At 39.8% G+C, this 17,528-nt stretch overlaps 1 protein-coding gene across 10 annotated transcripts in view; it reads left to right on the top strand.

Moving 5' to 3' along the window:
* The window catches only part of SEMA6D (semaphorin 6D), a 30,683-nt gene extending 14,025 nt beyond the window's left edge, over positions 1-16,658 (top strand). The window contains exons 1-19 of one of the 10 annotated variants that reach the window (XM_042823982.1): positions 504-602; positions 1,651-1,807; positions 2,183-2,294; positions 2,871-2,931; positions 3,112-3,174; positions 3,258-3,359; positions 3,581-3,671; positions 3,954-4,073; positions 4,515-4,603; positions 5,340-5,557; positions 5,666-5,797; positions 6,010-6,165; positions 6,248-6,421; positions 7,160-7,300; positions 7,397-7,474; positions 8,308-8,369; positions 8,715-8,771; positions 10,585-10,752; positions 12,874-16,658. In XM_042823982.1, coding sequence (XP_042679916.1) covers positions 1,699-1,807; positions 2,183-2,294; positions 2,871-2,931; positions 3,112-3,174; positions 3,258-3,359; positions 3,581-3,671; positions 3,954-4,073; positions 4,515-4,603; positions 5,340-5,557; positions 5,666-5,797; positions 6,010-6,165; positions 6,248-6,421; positions 7,160-7,300; positions 7,397-7,474; positions 8,308-8,369; positions 8,715-8,771; positions 10,585-10,752; positions 12,874-14,177 — 3,237 coding nt within the window. In that variant the 5' untranslated portion in view covers positions 504-602; positions 1,651-1,698 and the 3' untranslated portion in view covers positions 14,178-16,658. Of the gene's footprint in view, positions 1-503; positions 603-1,650; positions 1,808-2,182; positions 2,295-2,870; positions 2,932-3,111; positions 3,175-3,257; positions 3,360-3,580; positions 3,672-3,953; positions 4,074-4,514; positions 4,604-5,339; positions 5,558-5,665; positions 5,798-6,009; positions 6,166-6,247; positions 6,426-7,159; positions 7,301-7,396; positions 7,475-8,277; positions 8,370-8,714; positions 8,772-10,584; positions 10,753-12,873 lie in introns of those variants that run through there. The other 9 variants (XM_042823980.1, XM_042823981.1, XM_042823984.1 and 6 more) reach the window with 9 other exon arrangements.
* The last annotated feature ends 870 nt before the right edge of the window (positions 16,659-17,528 follow it).

Genomic DNA, 17,528 nt, shown 5'->3' with positions numbered 1-17,528 from the left:
CATTAGTGTTTATTAACCACTGCACTCATCAATCTTGAGTGAGAGCACAGCCCATCCGTTCTAGACGGGTGGACTGGGATACAGGAATATCATTAACAGGGGAAAATGCTCCTTTTCAGGTCAGTCTGTGATGGCCAGGCGTTCAGACAACCTCACAGGCACACTGCCCTCACCAAACAGCGCCTGCACTGCCACTGGTCTCGCAGCCTGACCTGAACTCAGAGAGCTCAGCAGCTCTGGATGGAAGGAGCCTTGCCCCTAGCCAGCTGTAGGATTAATTAACAAATACAGTTTTCTCAACCCAAGTAAACATTACTAAAAGGTTAAGTGTTGTTATGAAGGGGTTTTTTTTAATTGCTTTTCAAATTATTAAATGATTAATACTTAAGTGCTTTGCTGGATCAGGCCTGGCACTTTGTGCTGGCAATGGATACATCTCACAGCAATTTTAATGCTAAAATTGAAAGGCTTTTTTTAATTTTTTTTATTTTTTTTCTGTTTAGAGAATGCATTTAATAACTGATTCCAGCAACTGCATGGCATTGGAGTGGTGACTCAAAGCTCTGACCTGTGAATCGGGGCTGAATGGATGCTTCCAAAAGGTTGGAGGAGGGACTAGTACTCCCTTTGCCAGGTTTCTAATGAGAAATATAACCCCTGCCCAGACCACTTGTGGTTGTTACGGATCGTATTTCACTTTGAGATGTTTTCTTGCATCCTTACAAATTGCAGCTTGAGTTCTGCTCACTAAAATATCTCTGCAGTTTAATTGGAGAAGCAATGTTTCCATTTCCCTCTTAAAAACTTTGCTGTATAATGCTGTGCTGCTATCACAGTATGTGCTGTGTAATATATAGAGCATATACCAAACAAGCAAAAGCAAACAAAGCAAACCCTGAAAGCTGCTGGTGAGTTGCAAGCTTTTCTTGGTAGTGGTTGGAAGTGGGGGAAAGCAGGATCTTAGGCAGCCCATACGGCACCATGACTGGAGTTTCTTTGCCACACTTGCATATCATGCATCAAATCCTGTTGCACTACCAAGGCAGCATTTGTGCATTTACTGTGCACATGTGTGGACCACAACACCAGGCATCTGGTCCCGGATAGAAAGGCTTTTGCAATGAGCATGTTAAGCTTAGCTTTGTGATGGCACAGCCTAGAAACAAGCAATAATTTTAAAACATGGAATGGCTGTTCAGACAGATTGCGTGTGTCATGACTTTTTGTGGATAAGATTTAGGCATTTTATGGGGAAAGGATGTTATTGGATGACATTCGGTGATAGAGGGGATGGAAAGAGATTGCAGTTTAATTAAAATTCTAATCCGAAGTTTGACAATTTTTCTTGCCAGGTCAGCAGCCTGCATGTTCTGTTTATTATTCCCGTGAATTAAATGGGCTGGCAATCATCAGCTTCTTCAGAAATGCCTGTAAATCCACCTAAAAATTAGCAAACACCCAGATGTTTCAGAGCAGCTTTGAGCAGGGATATGACATGCAGGGTTTTCCACCAGTGTGCGCACAGGAGCCTCTCATAAGCACACTGCTGGTGCCAGTGCTCAAATGCAAAGGAGATGCACCATTTGCAGTAGGAAGTCACAGTGCTTGTCCTGCACTGCTGCGATCTCACGACCCTGTTCCTGTTTTCAGGTAGTTTAACAGTGTCTCCAGGAAGGCAGCACCCATCGTTCACCAGCCATGAGGCTTCCTCTGCTCTGCGCCTCTGTGATGCTAATGAGTCTGTCCCAGTGCCGAGCTGTCAGCTTTCCTGAAGATGAGGACCCTATTAACATTGTTGACTACCACTGTAAGTAATCTGCAAATGGTGCCAGCCACTGGGGAAGGGCTTGCTTTTTTTTTTTTTTTTTTTTTTTTAATCCTTGGGAAGTTAAGTTAAGAAAAAGATCTGTTTCCTTTCAAATTGAAATGTGTTTACTGGCTTTGTATCTTTAATAGAACACTTAATCATTTTCTTAAAAAAGCAATCAGAAATACAGCAATAACTTCAGGAAAAAGGACGTTTGCTGACATTAGCCATCTTTTTTTCATTTATATTCAAGACATTACTCAAGGAATTTAGTTTAAACCCTTCTACACCTAGTATATACAGCTAATCAATGCCATATATTGATTCTTTAGCTCTATAATCCTGAGTGATGGTGTAGCCCACTTTTACTTGCAGATTCAAAGCAATATCCAGTATTTAGAGGACGCCCTTCAGGCAATGAATCTCAGCACAGACTGGACTTCCAACTGATGCTGAAAATTCGAGACACACTTTATATCGCTGGCAGGTAATTTTCCTTCAGTCAGTTCATTAGATTAAAATTCTTTTCTCTTCTGGTTTTGCATTAATGTGTAAAATTCATTTAGAAAAATCTGCAGAATATGATAAAAATTAGAACTGGGGGAGGACTTCCCAGAGAAATACGCCATATCTTTGACCAGCGCATGGAAATTGGATTTGAAGGCTGCAGTTACTGTAGTCACGCTAAACCCAGTGATCAAATACTCTTTTCCCTCTTTTATATTCCTGCCCTGATAAAAACCTCTCCTGATTATGTTAAACTTGGACTGACACATCAGGGACGCAGGAAATGAGTATGAAACACTTCAATGTTTAGAGTCTGGATTAGTCTTCAGCATAATGGAAAGGCAGAGTAAGAACTGGACAGTGTCAGTGCTATCTAAGGACCACACCAACAAGAGTCACCAGCGCCCTGTGCCCGTGTCCAAACCTCTCACATTTGTTGCACACAGAAAATCCATAAGCATTTCGTAAAAACTTCTCGTCTAACAAAATAGATTTATCAAAACTAAGTCCAACTCATTAATGAATTGATTTGTGTCTTTTTACTGCTTGCAAACAGGGATCAAGTTTACACTGTAAACTTAAATGAAGTTCCAAAATCAGAAGTTACTCCAAGCAGGGTGAGTAGATAAAAGAACGGCAAAGGAGGCCTTTTTTTCCTTCCCTTTTTCCTTCCCTTTTTCCTTCCCTTTTTCCTTCCCTTTTTCCTTTCCTTTTTCCTTCCCTTTTTCCTTTCCTTTTTCCCTTTTGCAGGGCTTTTTTTGAAATGAAAATGAAATTTTCTTTTCTGATTTGAACAGAAATTGACATGGAGGTCAAGGCAGCAGGACAGAGAGAACTGTGCTATGAAAGGAAAACATAAAGTAAGTTTATCCATGCATTGTCATACAGAAATGTGAATTATATATTCAGAAATGCGATTAATACATTTTAAATCTCTTTTCAGGATGAATGCCATAACTTCATTAAAGTCTTTGTTCCAAGAAATGACGAGATGGTGTTTGTCTGTGGAACAAATGCATTTAATCCTATGTGCAGATACTATCGGGTAAGAATATTGAATATGTCATTAAGGTGTTGCTGGTTTTGCTTGCCCCAATTATGCTGTTGCAAATAGCCAGCCAGTGTGACTGGAGAGTGTTTCAAGATGAAATAAAACCAGACAGAAGCCAATTTGCCAAATTAAGTTAAGTGAAAAGACAATGTTATGTTTTTTGCCAGTATACGAAACAGAAATGACGGTGTCACCCATTTATTTTTCTTCTCTAGCTGAGTACCTTAGACTATGATGGGGAGGAAATTAGTGGTTTGGCAAGATGCCCATTTGATGCCAGACAAACCAATGTCGCCCTCTTTGCTGGTAAGAACTTTTGCTTGTAATGAGTCTAAATGATTAATGACACTAAAGGAGCCAGGGAGCTTTTAAAGCTAGCACAGGAAAGCTAAAGGTGTCAAGGTGCCTCTGCTCTTAAATTTTTTAAAGGGCCTCCAAAGGATTAGAAGCTGACCTGTTAATAAATAGGTTAGATCAATTTGGGGAAGAATGGCAGTAAAATAAAAAGGGCGGGGGGAATACAGACTAGTCAGAATTCTGTAGATTGCTAAAGACCTCTTAATACTACATTTTCAACTTCTGTTTTAGATGGAAAATTGTATTCAGCAACAGTAGCAGATTTCCTGGCAAGTGATGCTGTTATTTATCGCAGCATGGGAGATGGATCTGCCCTAAGAACAATAAAGTATGATTCCAAATGGATAAAAGGTAATCTGGGGGAGTATCTTCCCATATACATGGTGAATGTAATTTCAGCAGCACACAGGTCAGATAATTCACAGCCAGAGTGCTTTGCACACGTGCCACAGCATAGCAAACATGCAGCTTTCAGTGCAGCATGATCACAGTAAGAAAGGGCCTAATAACCAATAAAGCAGTTTTTTGTTGTTAAACGCATCAATGAGTGATACCTGAGCTGAAATGCAGTTCCTTTGAAGCTTCTTCTTATAGTCTATTAGCCAACACTAAAAGCCTTATGGTTCATATGAGTGCACTCATATTTGGACATCCTGAAGTGTCTGGAGGGATGGAGGCAATGTTAGCTGGTATGGACCTTTGGGAGAAGCCACTGAGTTGCACAGTGCAGCCAGTGTTGTATACTGACTGAACAGTTCTCTGAAGTAACTTTTTCCTTGCTCTTTATTACAGAGCCACACTTTCTCCATGCCATAGAATATGGGAACTACGTGTATTTCTTCTTTCGAGAAATTGCTGTAGAGCACAATAATTTAGGCAAGGTGGGTATCCTTCCAGCAAGCTCTCATGAGCCTTGGCAGAATTAGATCATCCAAAAAGTAGCAGTAACAAGTACAGCTTACAATGTGAAATAAGGCTGTAGAACCAAATTTATGCAGTTATTCCAAAATTACAGTTTACAGGCAGAGAAAAAAAACCACAACAGTGCATTCTTCTACCAAAAAGTTATTGGTATTCTTCATGCCTTGCAGTTAGGAGAGCTCTATGCAGGTATCTTTTGGTGTAGCTGTTGCCTTAACACATGTGACAGTTAATGGAATATCTGGGTGGTTTTTTTTTCCATGCTTATAAAAGAAACAAAAGAACACAAAAGAAGAGTTTCAAAGAAGTTTCTCTAATGTCTGTAGATATTGAATAATTCAGTCATACCACTGCAGAGTATAATGCTAATGCCTCACCGTGGAAGGATATTCTATAATGAATTATTAACTTCTTCACACGTGATTAATTAAAGTCTTTAAATCTCACTAACAATATGATTTTGAATGGAAAAAAGGTGGGGACAAGCTGGCGGAGTTGCATTTGCTTGGCGATGCATTAAGATGCCTATGCACTAGCAGCTAAACATTGTTTGCTTTCTTCCTTTCTGCACAGATAAGTGGCAACTGTATCCTGTTAAAATTACCTGCAGTGTTTTATTAAGGGCTCAGAAACAAGCACTTTTGTCCTTGAATCTCTCAGCCCTTCCTTCCTTTTCCATTTTTCCGCCCTTCGCAGGCCGTGTATTCCCGTGTGGCACGCATATGCAAAAATGACATGGGGGGTTCCCAGAGAGTCCTGGAAAAACATTGGACATCCTTTCTGAAAGCTCGGCTCAACTGCTCCGTTCCTGGGGATTCGTTCTTCTACTTTGATGTTCTGCAGTCTATCACAGACATAATAGAAATCAATGGAATCCCCACGGTCGTCGGTGTATTCACTACACAGCTCAACAGGTGAGAGATGAGCAACTTTACATCAAAGGTAGTTCTCTGGTTCTCTCTTGCACTGAGATTGGTGCTATTGTAGGCTGAGTTCTTGCGACTCTTTTTCTTATTTCACAGCATCCCTGGTTCAGCAGTGTGTGCTTTCAGCATGGATGACATTGAGAAGGTCTTCAAAGGGAGATTTAAAGAACAAAAAACTCCTGACTCTGTTTGGACAGCTGTACCTGAAGACAAGGTACCAAAGCCAAGGTAAAAAGTTTTTCCTCATGGTACTATGAAGTTGTCCTTATAAAGAGATACTTTAAATCAGCTGCACTCTTGAGTGTTGTATTGGTTAAAAAAAAAAATAATAAAGCAAGCAGAGCTTTACTCTTCAACCATAAGGATGCTCGTTAGCAGGCTGCCTTCTCTCATTAACTGAAATACCAAGAGGAGAAAAAACAATGTTGTTCTCCTTTCAGACCTGGCTGCTGTGCAAAACATGGCCTAGCAGAAGCTTACAAAACCTCCATTGATTTCCCAGACGAAACATTGTCCTTCATCAAATCTCATCCTTTGATGGATTCAGCTGTTCCCTCCATCATTGAGGAGCCTTGGTTTACCAAAACACGCGTCAGGTATGACATCATTCAAAAAATGAAGCATGTGAAAAGAAGAAAGCACGCTGTTTGTTAATGATTTGTCTTTTGGCCTTGATAGATACAGATTGACAGCAATTGCTGTAGACCACGCTGCTGGACCACATCAGAACTACACAGTCATATTTGTTGGCTCTGAAGCAGGAGTAGTACTTAAAATCTTGGCAAAGACCAGACCTTTCTCTTTGAATGACAGTGTGTTACTGGAAGAGATTGAAGCATATAACCACGCAAAGTAAGTATTATGAGAACACCTGAAATATGTAGCTTTTTATCTAGTTTAGTACCAAGGTAAACAAAAATGATAGTGAACCAAAACTAATTCATTAATGCCAACTTCATTGCTTGTTTGTCATTTCACAATGTCTCTCATGTTGAATAACCTGAAAATATTTGGTTATTTGCCATTTTGCTTGAGTGAACATCACAATTCCACTGTAGTGACGTCAGTGATACAGTCTAATTCTTTTACAAATACACTTCTTCCTGAATGTCAAACATCAGAACAATCTGCTGCTGTTCAAAAGAAATGATGAGAGCTTATCTTGAGTATTTCTCAACAGTAACCAATAATATATAAACTGTATCTAATCATTGTAAACTTGTTTATTCAGAAGTGAAGAATTTGGGAGTGGAAGCATTCCAGTTAGACTGGCACCCAGTTAGAACTCTTGTTCTGTGCTGTTGAAATATTTATGCCAACTGTGAGAACCAAAAAAAAAAAAAAAAAAAAGTGTTTTCCCCACATGTTCAAAACAGTTTACCTGGCTGTAAATGAGAGACAGAAGCCAGCATCTGATAACCCATAGGTCTGTTTGCAAATCACTCAGCAGAGAGTAGTAAGTTACATTCATATATGTAAGAAGTCTAATTTCAGTATCTACATGGACTGTAATAAATAGTTTTCAATGTAAACTCTGACCAAAGTACTGCAGTTGTAAAACAACAGCTTCCCATTATTTTTGCTGACCAGGTGTAATGCTGAGAACGAGGATGACAGAAGAGTCATTTCCCTTCAGTTGGATAGAGACCACCATGCTCTGTTTGTGGCGTTCTCCAGCTGTGTCATTAGAATTCCTCTGAGCCGGTGTGAGCGTCACGGGTCATGTAAAAAGTACGGCCCCGTTCCTGAACTCCCCTTAAAGGAGGGGTGCCAACACCCCCAAAGAAGGAAGTAAAATAAATGCATGATTTTTTTTTCTCTTGCAAGGGCATGTATTGCTTCTCGGGATCCATACTGTGGCTGGTTAGACCACGAGGTGTGTGGGAGAGTGACACCAGGCATGCCGTAAGTACTACTTTTCAAATTAGGCCAACATCTCTACTATGTATTTATAGACTACACAGGGCTGTATCCTGTGCCTGTTCTTGGCACTTCATTAATAAATCTCCATTTTTCCTAGAGCTGTTTTTCCTAGATACTATACATGTAAAGAGAACATGACCTAATTATGCAACCTCTAGGTGAAGACTTCAGTGGGAGTTTCACATGTGTGTGTGCGTGTGAGAGGACAAGCAGACTTGTATGTAGGATGAGATGTTGGAAGCAGGCAGTCAACAGATTGCTGCCTGTAAACCTGTGCAGTTCAGACAGGGCAGTACACACCATCTCCTCCCAGGCATGCTCACAGTCAATTGCAAATAGGAAAACACAGGTTTCACACTTGGAAAAAAAGTAAGATTTTGCCTCCACGCTGAGGTTAGGGTGATATATATACATGTCAAAGGCTTTTTGCACAAATCAAGTCAGTAATATAGAGTGCATTAGCAGCTGTGTCTTAAAATGAAGCCTTTGTAGCAGGGCCAGTATAATTGCATAGTTGTACCCAAAACCAAGAGGACGCCCAATGTAGAAGATCCAGTGAGTTTGCTATGAAGAAAATATGATCTTTTTGGTTTCCTAGCATGAGCACGTATATTCAGTGTTAAAGCCCAGGTATAATTAACTTGTATATTTTGTAAAACATGTTTTTTGGTCTTACGCTATTGCTCTTGCCTCTCCAAGGTGACAGAACAAGTATGATTCAATTTCTTGCTTCCAGAAAAAAAAAAAATCACCATTTGTTTCCCTATTAATACTGTTAATTGCAGGTTCTCTTTGTTTGTTTCATACAACCACAGCACTGGAGGATATGTGCAAGATGTGGAATATGGCAACACAGCACAGCTTGGGGACTGCCATGGTAAGACATAGCCATTGCTTTTCATTTGTAATGTCTCAGCAATAGTCTGTGGCCACACTTCACTGTAGCTGGTAAATTTATTATGAGCTTTTCAGTAACATGAACGCATCACCTGGTGTGACTGTGAATGTTCACAAAGCTGAGCTTTTTTGGTCCTGTGTGGCAGAGTTTTCTTTCTTCTCCTTCACCGATTTGCAACTATTTGGGGTCTACAGGAAAGTACTGAAGAATTTATTTTTTAAAAGTAGTAATATTTTAGTTTTTATTTCCCGTCACTCAGGTCTGAGATCTTTTGCTTTCTTTTTGTTACTTTTTACTGATTACTTGTTCCTTTAATTCTTTTAGAAATTTTGCCTACTACAGCTACACCAGATTACAAAATATTTGGGGACCCAACATCTGGTTAGTTTTTTTTAATTTTTTGAATTAATGACCTTTACTTTCCTTCAGTTCAGCATTTTCAGCCCTTTTTTCCTTCCTTTTGCACAGTTGGCAATCCTTCATTTTTGTGCTTTTACTCATGTTCCCACTGATGGTAAAGATAGTGAGACTCTTCTCACTCAGCACTTCACCCTGTGTAGTCGCATGTTAACAGCTCATTATTTATTGAGACATCTTTTATTAAAGAGCCTGATTAACATAGATGACATCTTCACTGCACGAAAGTCCACTAAGCTTTACTCCGTATCCCCAGCCATGCATTTGTGAATGCCCCTGTTGGTCATCTCTAGTAGATGAATGGCAGAATTTCATCATCTTCCTCCTTACCTCTCCTTTTCTCCTTCCTCCTTTCCCAGCAAGCTTTTGGCACAAATACACATTTTCTATAATGTGTATTTTCTATACTTTTAAAATGTTTTAAGTAGTTTGTGCTAATGGAAAAAAATATAACATCACAAACTGTCTAGCTTAATGAGAAGTTGTGTAGAAAAGGTGGCTTAGAAAATTTTAGGCATTGTTGTCAAATGGACTTTCATATCCTTTCTACTTTTCAGTGATTTTTTTCTAACAGTGTTTTTGCTGTCAGCCCTTGGTGTGTTCCAGGAGTCAGGACCCAGTGCTCCTCTGTTGAACTCAAAAGCAGAACCTTGTTGACTTCAACAGGAACAAGACTGAGCCCTGATTTTTCTAGTACTTGTTTATGCCTGGAACTTGGTCTATGTTTTCAAACTAAGGGCACATTCCAGACTGGCAAATCTGAAAAGCATCTCTTCATATGCTCAGTTTGTAGAAGTGTTGCAAATTATTTTTGTTTTAGTTTCTGATTATATTTCTGTAATCTGAAGCAATGTCTGAGACACGTATCTTCCATAGGTATATGTATATATATATATATATATGTATACACACCCATAATGTAATTTAGAGATTCAATTAGGAAAGCAAAACAAAACAGTGTCATTTGGAAATGCTTATCAAGCAAATTTTCAACCTGGTCTTTTACAATAGATACAATTTAACCTGTTTTTCAAGCCCTGATTGAGCATGCTTTTGGAGTACTGTCAGAATTCTAAGCTGCAGCCATTCATGCCTAGACCTCCTGGGACAGTAAACACAAAATACTTGAGTGTGCAAAGTGGTCTTTGGATTGTAAACCCAATTTGTTTCCTCCTCGTGCATTTTCACATAGGCAATAGTGATTCTGTTCAGTAAGTGTACTACAAAGAAGCCAAGATCTATACAGTACTGTTCCTTAGGAGCCATTACAAAATAGAGGTTAAAAACATTCCTTTCATCGTCCCTCAAGAAATGGCTTATTCAGCAGTTCCTGGTGTACTGTAGCAGCACTAATGGAGCCGATCTGGTTTCTGAGGAGTAACCTGTAGTAAGCATGTATATTTCTAAGTAATTTTTTTTTAAGATGTGTAGAAGGTAATGGAATATGTTGTCTCCAGTGAACAGTATAGCAATTAAATAGAGTCAGTTCTGCTTTTCATCTCCACCAGTTGCTTACGTTAACTTTTGCATTGCTTTCATGTTTGACTTCTCTGGCTTTTTGGCTAGCAGCTGTTGATGTTTTAATGTATTTTTGTCATACTTAAAAGTTTTGAACCAATTGATTTTAATCAGCCCTCTGTATTTCCGTGGGCTGCATTTTACTCTGTCAAGTAACCTCCCTTTAAAAGCTGTCTGCAGCTATAGCTTAGAAATACCGTGAAACAGTGAGGAAAGCCTGACTGTAATACACATTAATAAAATCTGTTTGCCACCACAGACATGAAGTTCTCCTCAGCTTCCATTACCACAATGGCAAGTATCCCAGTTATATCACCTAGAGTGATTGGTTCCTGGAAACCTAAAGTGACTGGCTCTCGGAAATTTGTAGTTCAAGATGACCCAAACACTTCTGATTATTCTGATCCATTATCAGGTGTCCCAAAGGGTAAGGCCTTACCAGGGAATACATTGCAGCTGAATGGAAACCTGATAGTCTCAGCATTTCTAAGGTTTAAACGTGACAGCCATGATTGTTGGGCTATACTTCATACCCATTTCCTGTGAATATGCAGACAGTGCAATCATGATTCTCATACCTCTTTAACCAGCATACAGAGTGCTGCTTAGAGCTTATAATAGGGACATGCAGATGCTCAGCATCTCAGTGTTGGGGTGCTCCAAAACTCCCATAAAATCAGTGGATGCACTAAAAAAAAAAAAAATCTATCTGCACCTCTGGTGGTGGTTTTCAAAGGAGTCCAGTTTGGAAAAGAATATTAGTCCTTGTGAGCAGTTGCTTACAAGAGCTGAATTTTCTTGTTGTTTTGCTTTTGTTTTTGATTTTTGGGGGGGCTGATGAGTAGGGGAGGAACCGAGGCAAAACTCAGCTCCATGACAGATTCATGTTTTAAGTGGAGCACATCCCAAACTACTCCTGCCTGCAGCACTTCTGTGAAAACGTGGTCAGATCTGAGTAAGGATGTACTGATTTCCCATTCTCTGGATATGAGGATCCAATTACAAATGATCTCCTCAGTACATGGAGACACAGACACAGTTTTTAATCTGAACACAGAAAGAAACATGTACCACATGTAATTCATCTTTCTGTAGCTGTTCTTTCAGCTAAGTGAAGCTTTGATTAGGCTCTTACGGCAACAAAGATTTCAATTCAGCAGGACTATTGCAGTCAATCAAAGACTCAAGAAGCTTCCAACCCCATAAAGAAAACTTAAAAGAAGTCTTCATCAGTGCACAGAATAGCAGGGTGACAGGCATGTTTGCACAATTCTGTATTCTGAAAAATCTCTCTAGCCAAAAAACATTTCTATTTTTATTACCATTCACCAAAACATATCAGGTTTCCTATCAGCCATTATAGCAGTGCATTTGTCATTTTAATTTGTTGCAGTTATTTTCCATTTTGCTTTAAGTTTTTTTTGTTATCATTTGCTCTTGGTTCTGAATCACATTTTGTGTCATAGCTATTAGTGAACTTTACTCATGTTCTTCTTCTGCACTGTACCATTAAAATCTATAGCCCTGAAAGTTAACAATGTTCAAAGGCCTTGCCTCTAACAAAAATGAATCTGTAGCTTCAGTCTTGCTCTTTTGTGTGAACGTCCTTTGGGACAGTTAACAGAATTACTTCCATTAAGAACTAACATTATCTTAGCTGCAAGATGTCTGTGGTTGCTATAAAAAAATCTCAAGAAACAAAGGGAGCTGGTTAATACGTGAATCACAAACTAATCCAGTACTCAACTTTTGTCTAAACAAAAAGTTTTCTAGATTTTAACACTGTATAGTAACTTAACCTTGCAAGGTGTGGTTTTTTCTATATTATGCAAGTATTCTTTTTTGTTATTGACTATAAGTAGAAAGGAAAACTTGTGCTTTAATAGAATGCTGTAATCTTTAGCTTAAAAAATTGTATGCTTACCTTATCAAACTGTGCCATTCCAAGGCTAGCGAGCTGCAGATGGATTAGTTTACAAGTTTTGCACCATATTATATTGATGTGGTTTTAACAATGCACTATGTAAGTTATACAGTTCTATGTAACATTTGCATAATCCTGTCTCTCTTTTGATACTGATTTATGAGTTGGGCAGAAAATTGAGAGAGAAATCCATCTATGAGTTATTAATTGCTGTCTGGCCCAGTAGCACCTTCTAACCTCAATTTTCCAGCACAAATCGTTAATGTTAATAGCATTCAGGCCCTGTATTTGCAAGCCTTAAAGGAAATTTAAGGACAGGCTAAACAGATAGCATAGAGTGTACAAACTGAACATAGTATAAGGAGTGAAGCTCTGACAAGCATCAGAACTTGTCCAAAGAAAGTAGACAGTCTAAATAGAGCTGATCAATGCTAACTCGGTCCTTTTTATTTATAAAATTATTAGCATGCAGCAGTGCTCTGGATTGCAGAGAACAGGGGGCACAGAGCGCTCAAAAACTTAAAGCCACTGCTGTCCTTGTGCAAGGCAGGCTAACTACTTCTGAAATAGATCAGTTTTAAGTATGTATGTGTAAATTTATGATACGCTGCATGTCTCTTGCAGGTGTAAGGTGGGAAGTGCAATCGGGAGAGTCCAACCAAATGGTACACATGAATGTCCTAATCACTTGTGTCTTTGCTGCTTTTGTCCTGGGAGCCTTTATTGCGGGAGTGGCCGTGTACTGTTATCGGGATGTGTTTGTACGGAAATCCAGGAAAATACACAAAGATGCAGAATCTGCTCAGTCCTGTACGGACTCCAGCGGGAGCTTTGCTAAACTGAACGGGCTTTTTGATAGTCCTGTCAAGGAGTACCAACAAAACATTGATTCGCCCAAACTCTACACCAACCTGCTGACGAGCAGAAAGGAATTGCCACCAAATGGTGATATGAAGTCCATGATGATGGACCACAGGGGCCAGCCTCCAGAATTAGCTGCGCTTCCCACTCCTGAATCCACACCAGTTCTTCAGCAAAAGACTCTGCAAGCCATGAAAAGTCAGTCGGACAAAGCACATAGTAATCTCAATGCTTCACGAAAGGAAACCCCACTAAAAAGCCCTCAGTTTTTTCCTTCCAGTCCTCCACCTCACTCTCCTCTGAGTCATGGACATATCCCTAGTGCTATCGTTCTTCCCAATGCTACTCATGATTACAACACGTCTTTCTCAAATTCTAATGCGCACAAGGCAGACAAGAAGATGCAACATATTGATCATCCACTTACAAAACCATCCAGCAAAAGAGACCACAGGAGGTCTGTTGATTCCAGGAACACCCTGAATGATTTTCTGAAGCACTTAAATGAAACTACTAGTAATCCAAAAGCAATTATGGGAGATATTCAAGTGGCCCACCAGACTTTAATGCTGGATCCAATGGGAAATATGTCTGAGATCCCACCTAAAGTTCCCAACAGGGAGGCATCTTTATACTCTCCACCATCAACTCTTCCGAGAAACAGCCCCACAAAACGAGTGGACGTTCCCACCACACCTGCAGTACCGATGACCTCTTTGGAAAGGCAGAGAGGTTATCACAAAAATTCTTCACAAAGGCATTCAATATCTGCCCTTCCTAAAAACTTAAACTCACCAAATGGTGTTTTGTTATCCAGACAGCCCAGTATTAATCGGGGGGGTTATGTGACTCCCACAGCAGGCACAAAGATGGACTACATGCAAGGAACGCCTGTCAGCGTTCACCTCCAGCCTTCCTTGTCCAGGCAAAGCAGTTACACAAGCAATGGCACTCTTCCTCGTACAGGAATAAAGAGGACACCCTCGTTAAAACCTGATGTGCCACCAAAACCCTCATTTGTTCCTCAAACAACATCAGTCAGACCACTGAACAAATACAGTTACTAGGACACGTCTGTCCTAAAAATGAGCGTGGCATTGACCTGTACAGGTTGTGAGATGATGTTGTGGTAGACACATAAGACAGAGACTTGCTTGTAATTAAAGAGAACAAAGTGGCCAAAGAAACTGTCTTTACTTCAGCAACATCTGTGTCTTGCCACAGGTAGCTACAGCAAGACTTTGTGTACTTGCTGAGAGCAAATGAAAAAAGAAAAACAAAACAAAGGAAAGTGCTGGTCATTACATTTCTTTTGTTTGGAGCTAAGGAGACATGTAGCACAATGGGGTGGGGGCTACTTTACTGTTCTGAATAGCTAAAAAAGCAAACAAACAACAACAAAAAGTTCTTGGGAAAAGAAATCTGTAAGCAAATACTTGAAAAATGGGTTCCATTTTAGACTGCCATTAAGCGTGGTCCTTCCCATTAAATGTGAACATTTTAATATGTATGCATTCACCTTGCCTCTTGCACAAATGTCAGAAAATGGTAATGTCTCAACGACTATCTGGGTTAATAATCAATTTGCTGGAATTCAGTCTCTGGCCCAACTGTAGCATTTATTTTTATTTCTTTTTTCTCCTTGTGTGTGGCATTTTGTTTGTGCCACAGATAAAGCTGTGCGTGTGTGTGGGTGTATGTGTGTACTGTACACACTAGGATGTGCTTAGATTCCCATTGCATCTTTTATGCTATGGAATTGTTTACATTGAGCATGACTGAACAAACAGATGACTCTGCCTTCTGCAGCCCATTGGGTTCAGTTTGGCAACAGCCAAGGAAGAACTGTGCGTTGCCGCCAGCCTTCTGCATGACAGCCTTGATGAAGTGTTCACCCAGCAAAAAGAGGGCAGATACCTTTAATTCTCCATAACTCTGTTATGCTGCTATCGATTCAGAGCTGTACATTTCAAACCTAGTCGTTTGGGCTGGGATGGGGGAGTTCAGCTGTGTTTCCACATTGCCTCCATCCAATACCTGGCCACTGTGAACCTGAGCCCCTGTACTTCTCATTGAGGGCAGCTAGTAATAATTCGTTTGGCAAAAGCCTGCTTAACTGGAGAAGGTTACACGTTTGTTGCATTTAAAGATGCCCTGTAGTCTGATATACTCTTGTCAGTGAAGAAAAAAAAAAAAAAAAAAGACAGACACATTAATTGGCCTGGCAGAAGCAGTCTGTGAAAAATCAACAGTAGTGCAATCAATTTGTTTTTGTTGTTTAATGTAAGGTTGTTGGTTTTTTTTTTTTTTTTTTCTCCAAAGTCATGCAGGTAATGACAATATTCTGTAAATATTATGTGTGAGTTTACCTGAATCTGTGCATTTTGTGCCTTATTCATGCAAATGATAAAAGTACTAAAAAAACAACAAAAAAAAAAAAAAAAACAAAAAAAACCTGTCAAGTGTTCTCACTATAGCACATATCTCCTGAGTGCCAGTTGTAAAACCTCTCAACAGCACCCCCCCCCCCCCCAAAAAAAAAATAAAGATAATAAGCAAGGATAATTAACAATAACTAAAGGCAGCCTACAATCCAAGAAGACAGCAGCATTAAATCACCTTGCCATGATAAACATTCCACTCCAGCTCTCCGAAGGATCAAACAGTTATAATGTGAAATCAAATGAGGTTTCTAGGGTAATGGAACACCTGCTAAAGTTGTGTAAGCTATTTAGTAGGTTTTACAGTATCCACTTGCAGCTGATGTTCAACACAGATGGCTATTTTAGCTTGCAAACTACACACTACCACATTGTTTACTGAACATAAGTATAGAAATAACCATGGCAGAGGAATGAATTAGCGGGACAAATAACTGCAACGGGTTTCAGAGATGGTGGAGATTTATGTTATGTGTTTGAAGGGGAGAAAAGGTTAGTCACTGAAAACTGGATCTCTTTTACAGAACAAAGAATAAAGGACAGCAGTAGTCATTTTTTCTTGCAAGGCTGTAAGGGACATTTATTTCCTGAGACCTCTGGATCCAAAAATCAATGATCTCTCTTCCTAAACACTTATGTCTTGCAACTAAAACACTACAGATTAATAACATAAAAATGTACTTGGTTGTCAAGAGACAAAAACTGATCTGAATTCACTCTACAAATATTAATTAATAAAGACTTGTGTGAAAATCGAAAGATAAATGTATGTGAACCCTGATAACCTCCTGTAACATTGTGCTGCCTTGTAGATGGTAATGTGAGTTCTCTCAGTATTTATGTTGAAATTTCTAACATTCAACCTAGTCTTCATTCTGTTAATTTAATAATAAAAGATGCTTTATCCATTTGTGCAAAGGTAAACGCAGATTGTATCTTTTTTAATGGTACGGCATAAAAAAGTAACCCTTAAATGAAGCTGCTCTATACTATAGAGTACTTTAACATGTATAGATATCTTGTAAACTTGTATTGTGGATGTGTAAATAATACGTTCTTTGGGTTTTTAACACCGCATGTAAAGTGAAAATAAAATATTCCAATGTACCGAATGTGTAAATTCATTGCTGTTAAGGTGGGTTTTAGGTACACTTGTTGGAATTTTAATAGAAATCTGCTTACCTTTGGTAGCTCAGTGAGGAAGGCAGAAAGACATCCCCTCATCAGCATTACAGGGCATCAGACAGCTTGCAGCAGGTGATGATGACACACACAGGTGTACTGCCATTTTCAGTGCAGCTGCATGTCCACACACAGGTTCTTGAAGTTATGCAGACAACTGTCAGCATCCTGAGTGAAACACAAAACATCACAGTAACTAGCATGTATTGCGAGAGTGTAGTGCAGTCAGCGCAGCCACACCAACCAGATGCATTCAGTCTGAAAACTACATAACATTCCTCCACACGAAGCTCCTCCATTGGAGCTTAATCCAAGTTGAGCTCTGTTACCTATCAGCTCCAACTGCAGTGAAGCTCTTGGGGCAGCTCCAGAGGAGGGCCACCAAGATGATCAGAGGACTGGAGCACCTCTCATACAAGGAAAGGTTGATGGAACTGGGATTGTTTAGCACGAGGGAAGAGAAGGTTCCAGGGAGACCTCATTGCAGCCTTGCAAAACTTGAAGGGAGCCTATAAACAGCAAGGGGAATGACTGTTTACAAGGGTGGACAGTGATAGGAAAGGGGGAATGGTTTTAAATTGAGACAGGGGAGGTTTAGATTAAATATTAGGAGGAATTTTTTCACACAGAGGGTAGTGATGCACTTGAACAGGTTGCCCAAGGAGGCTGTGGATGCCCCATCCCTGCAGGCATTCAAGGCCAGGCTGGATGTGGCTCTGGGCAGCCTGGGCTGCTGGTTGGCGACCCTGCACATAGCAGGGGGTTGGAACTGGATGAGCTCTGAGGTCCTTTTCA

Source organism: Centrocercus urophasianus, unplaced genomic scaffold, assembly GCF_019232065.1.
Source record: "Centrocercus urophasianus isolate 14NV4802_14NV808 unplaced genomic scaffold, USGS_Curo_1.0 seq_23, whole genome shotgun sequence".
Lineage (NCBI taxonomy): Eukaryota > Metazoa > Chordata > Aves > Galliformes > Phasianidae > Centrocercus > Centrocercus urophasianus.
This window is presented reverse-complemented; position numbering and strand designations above follow the sequence as displayed.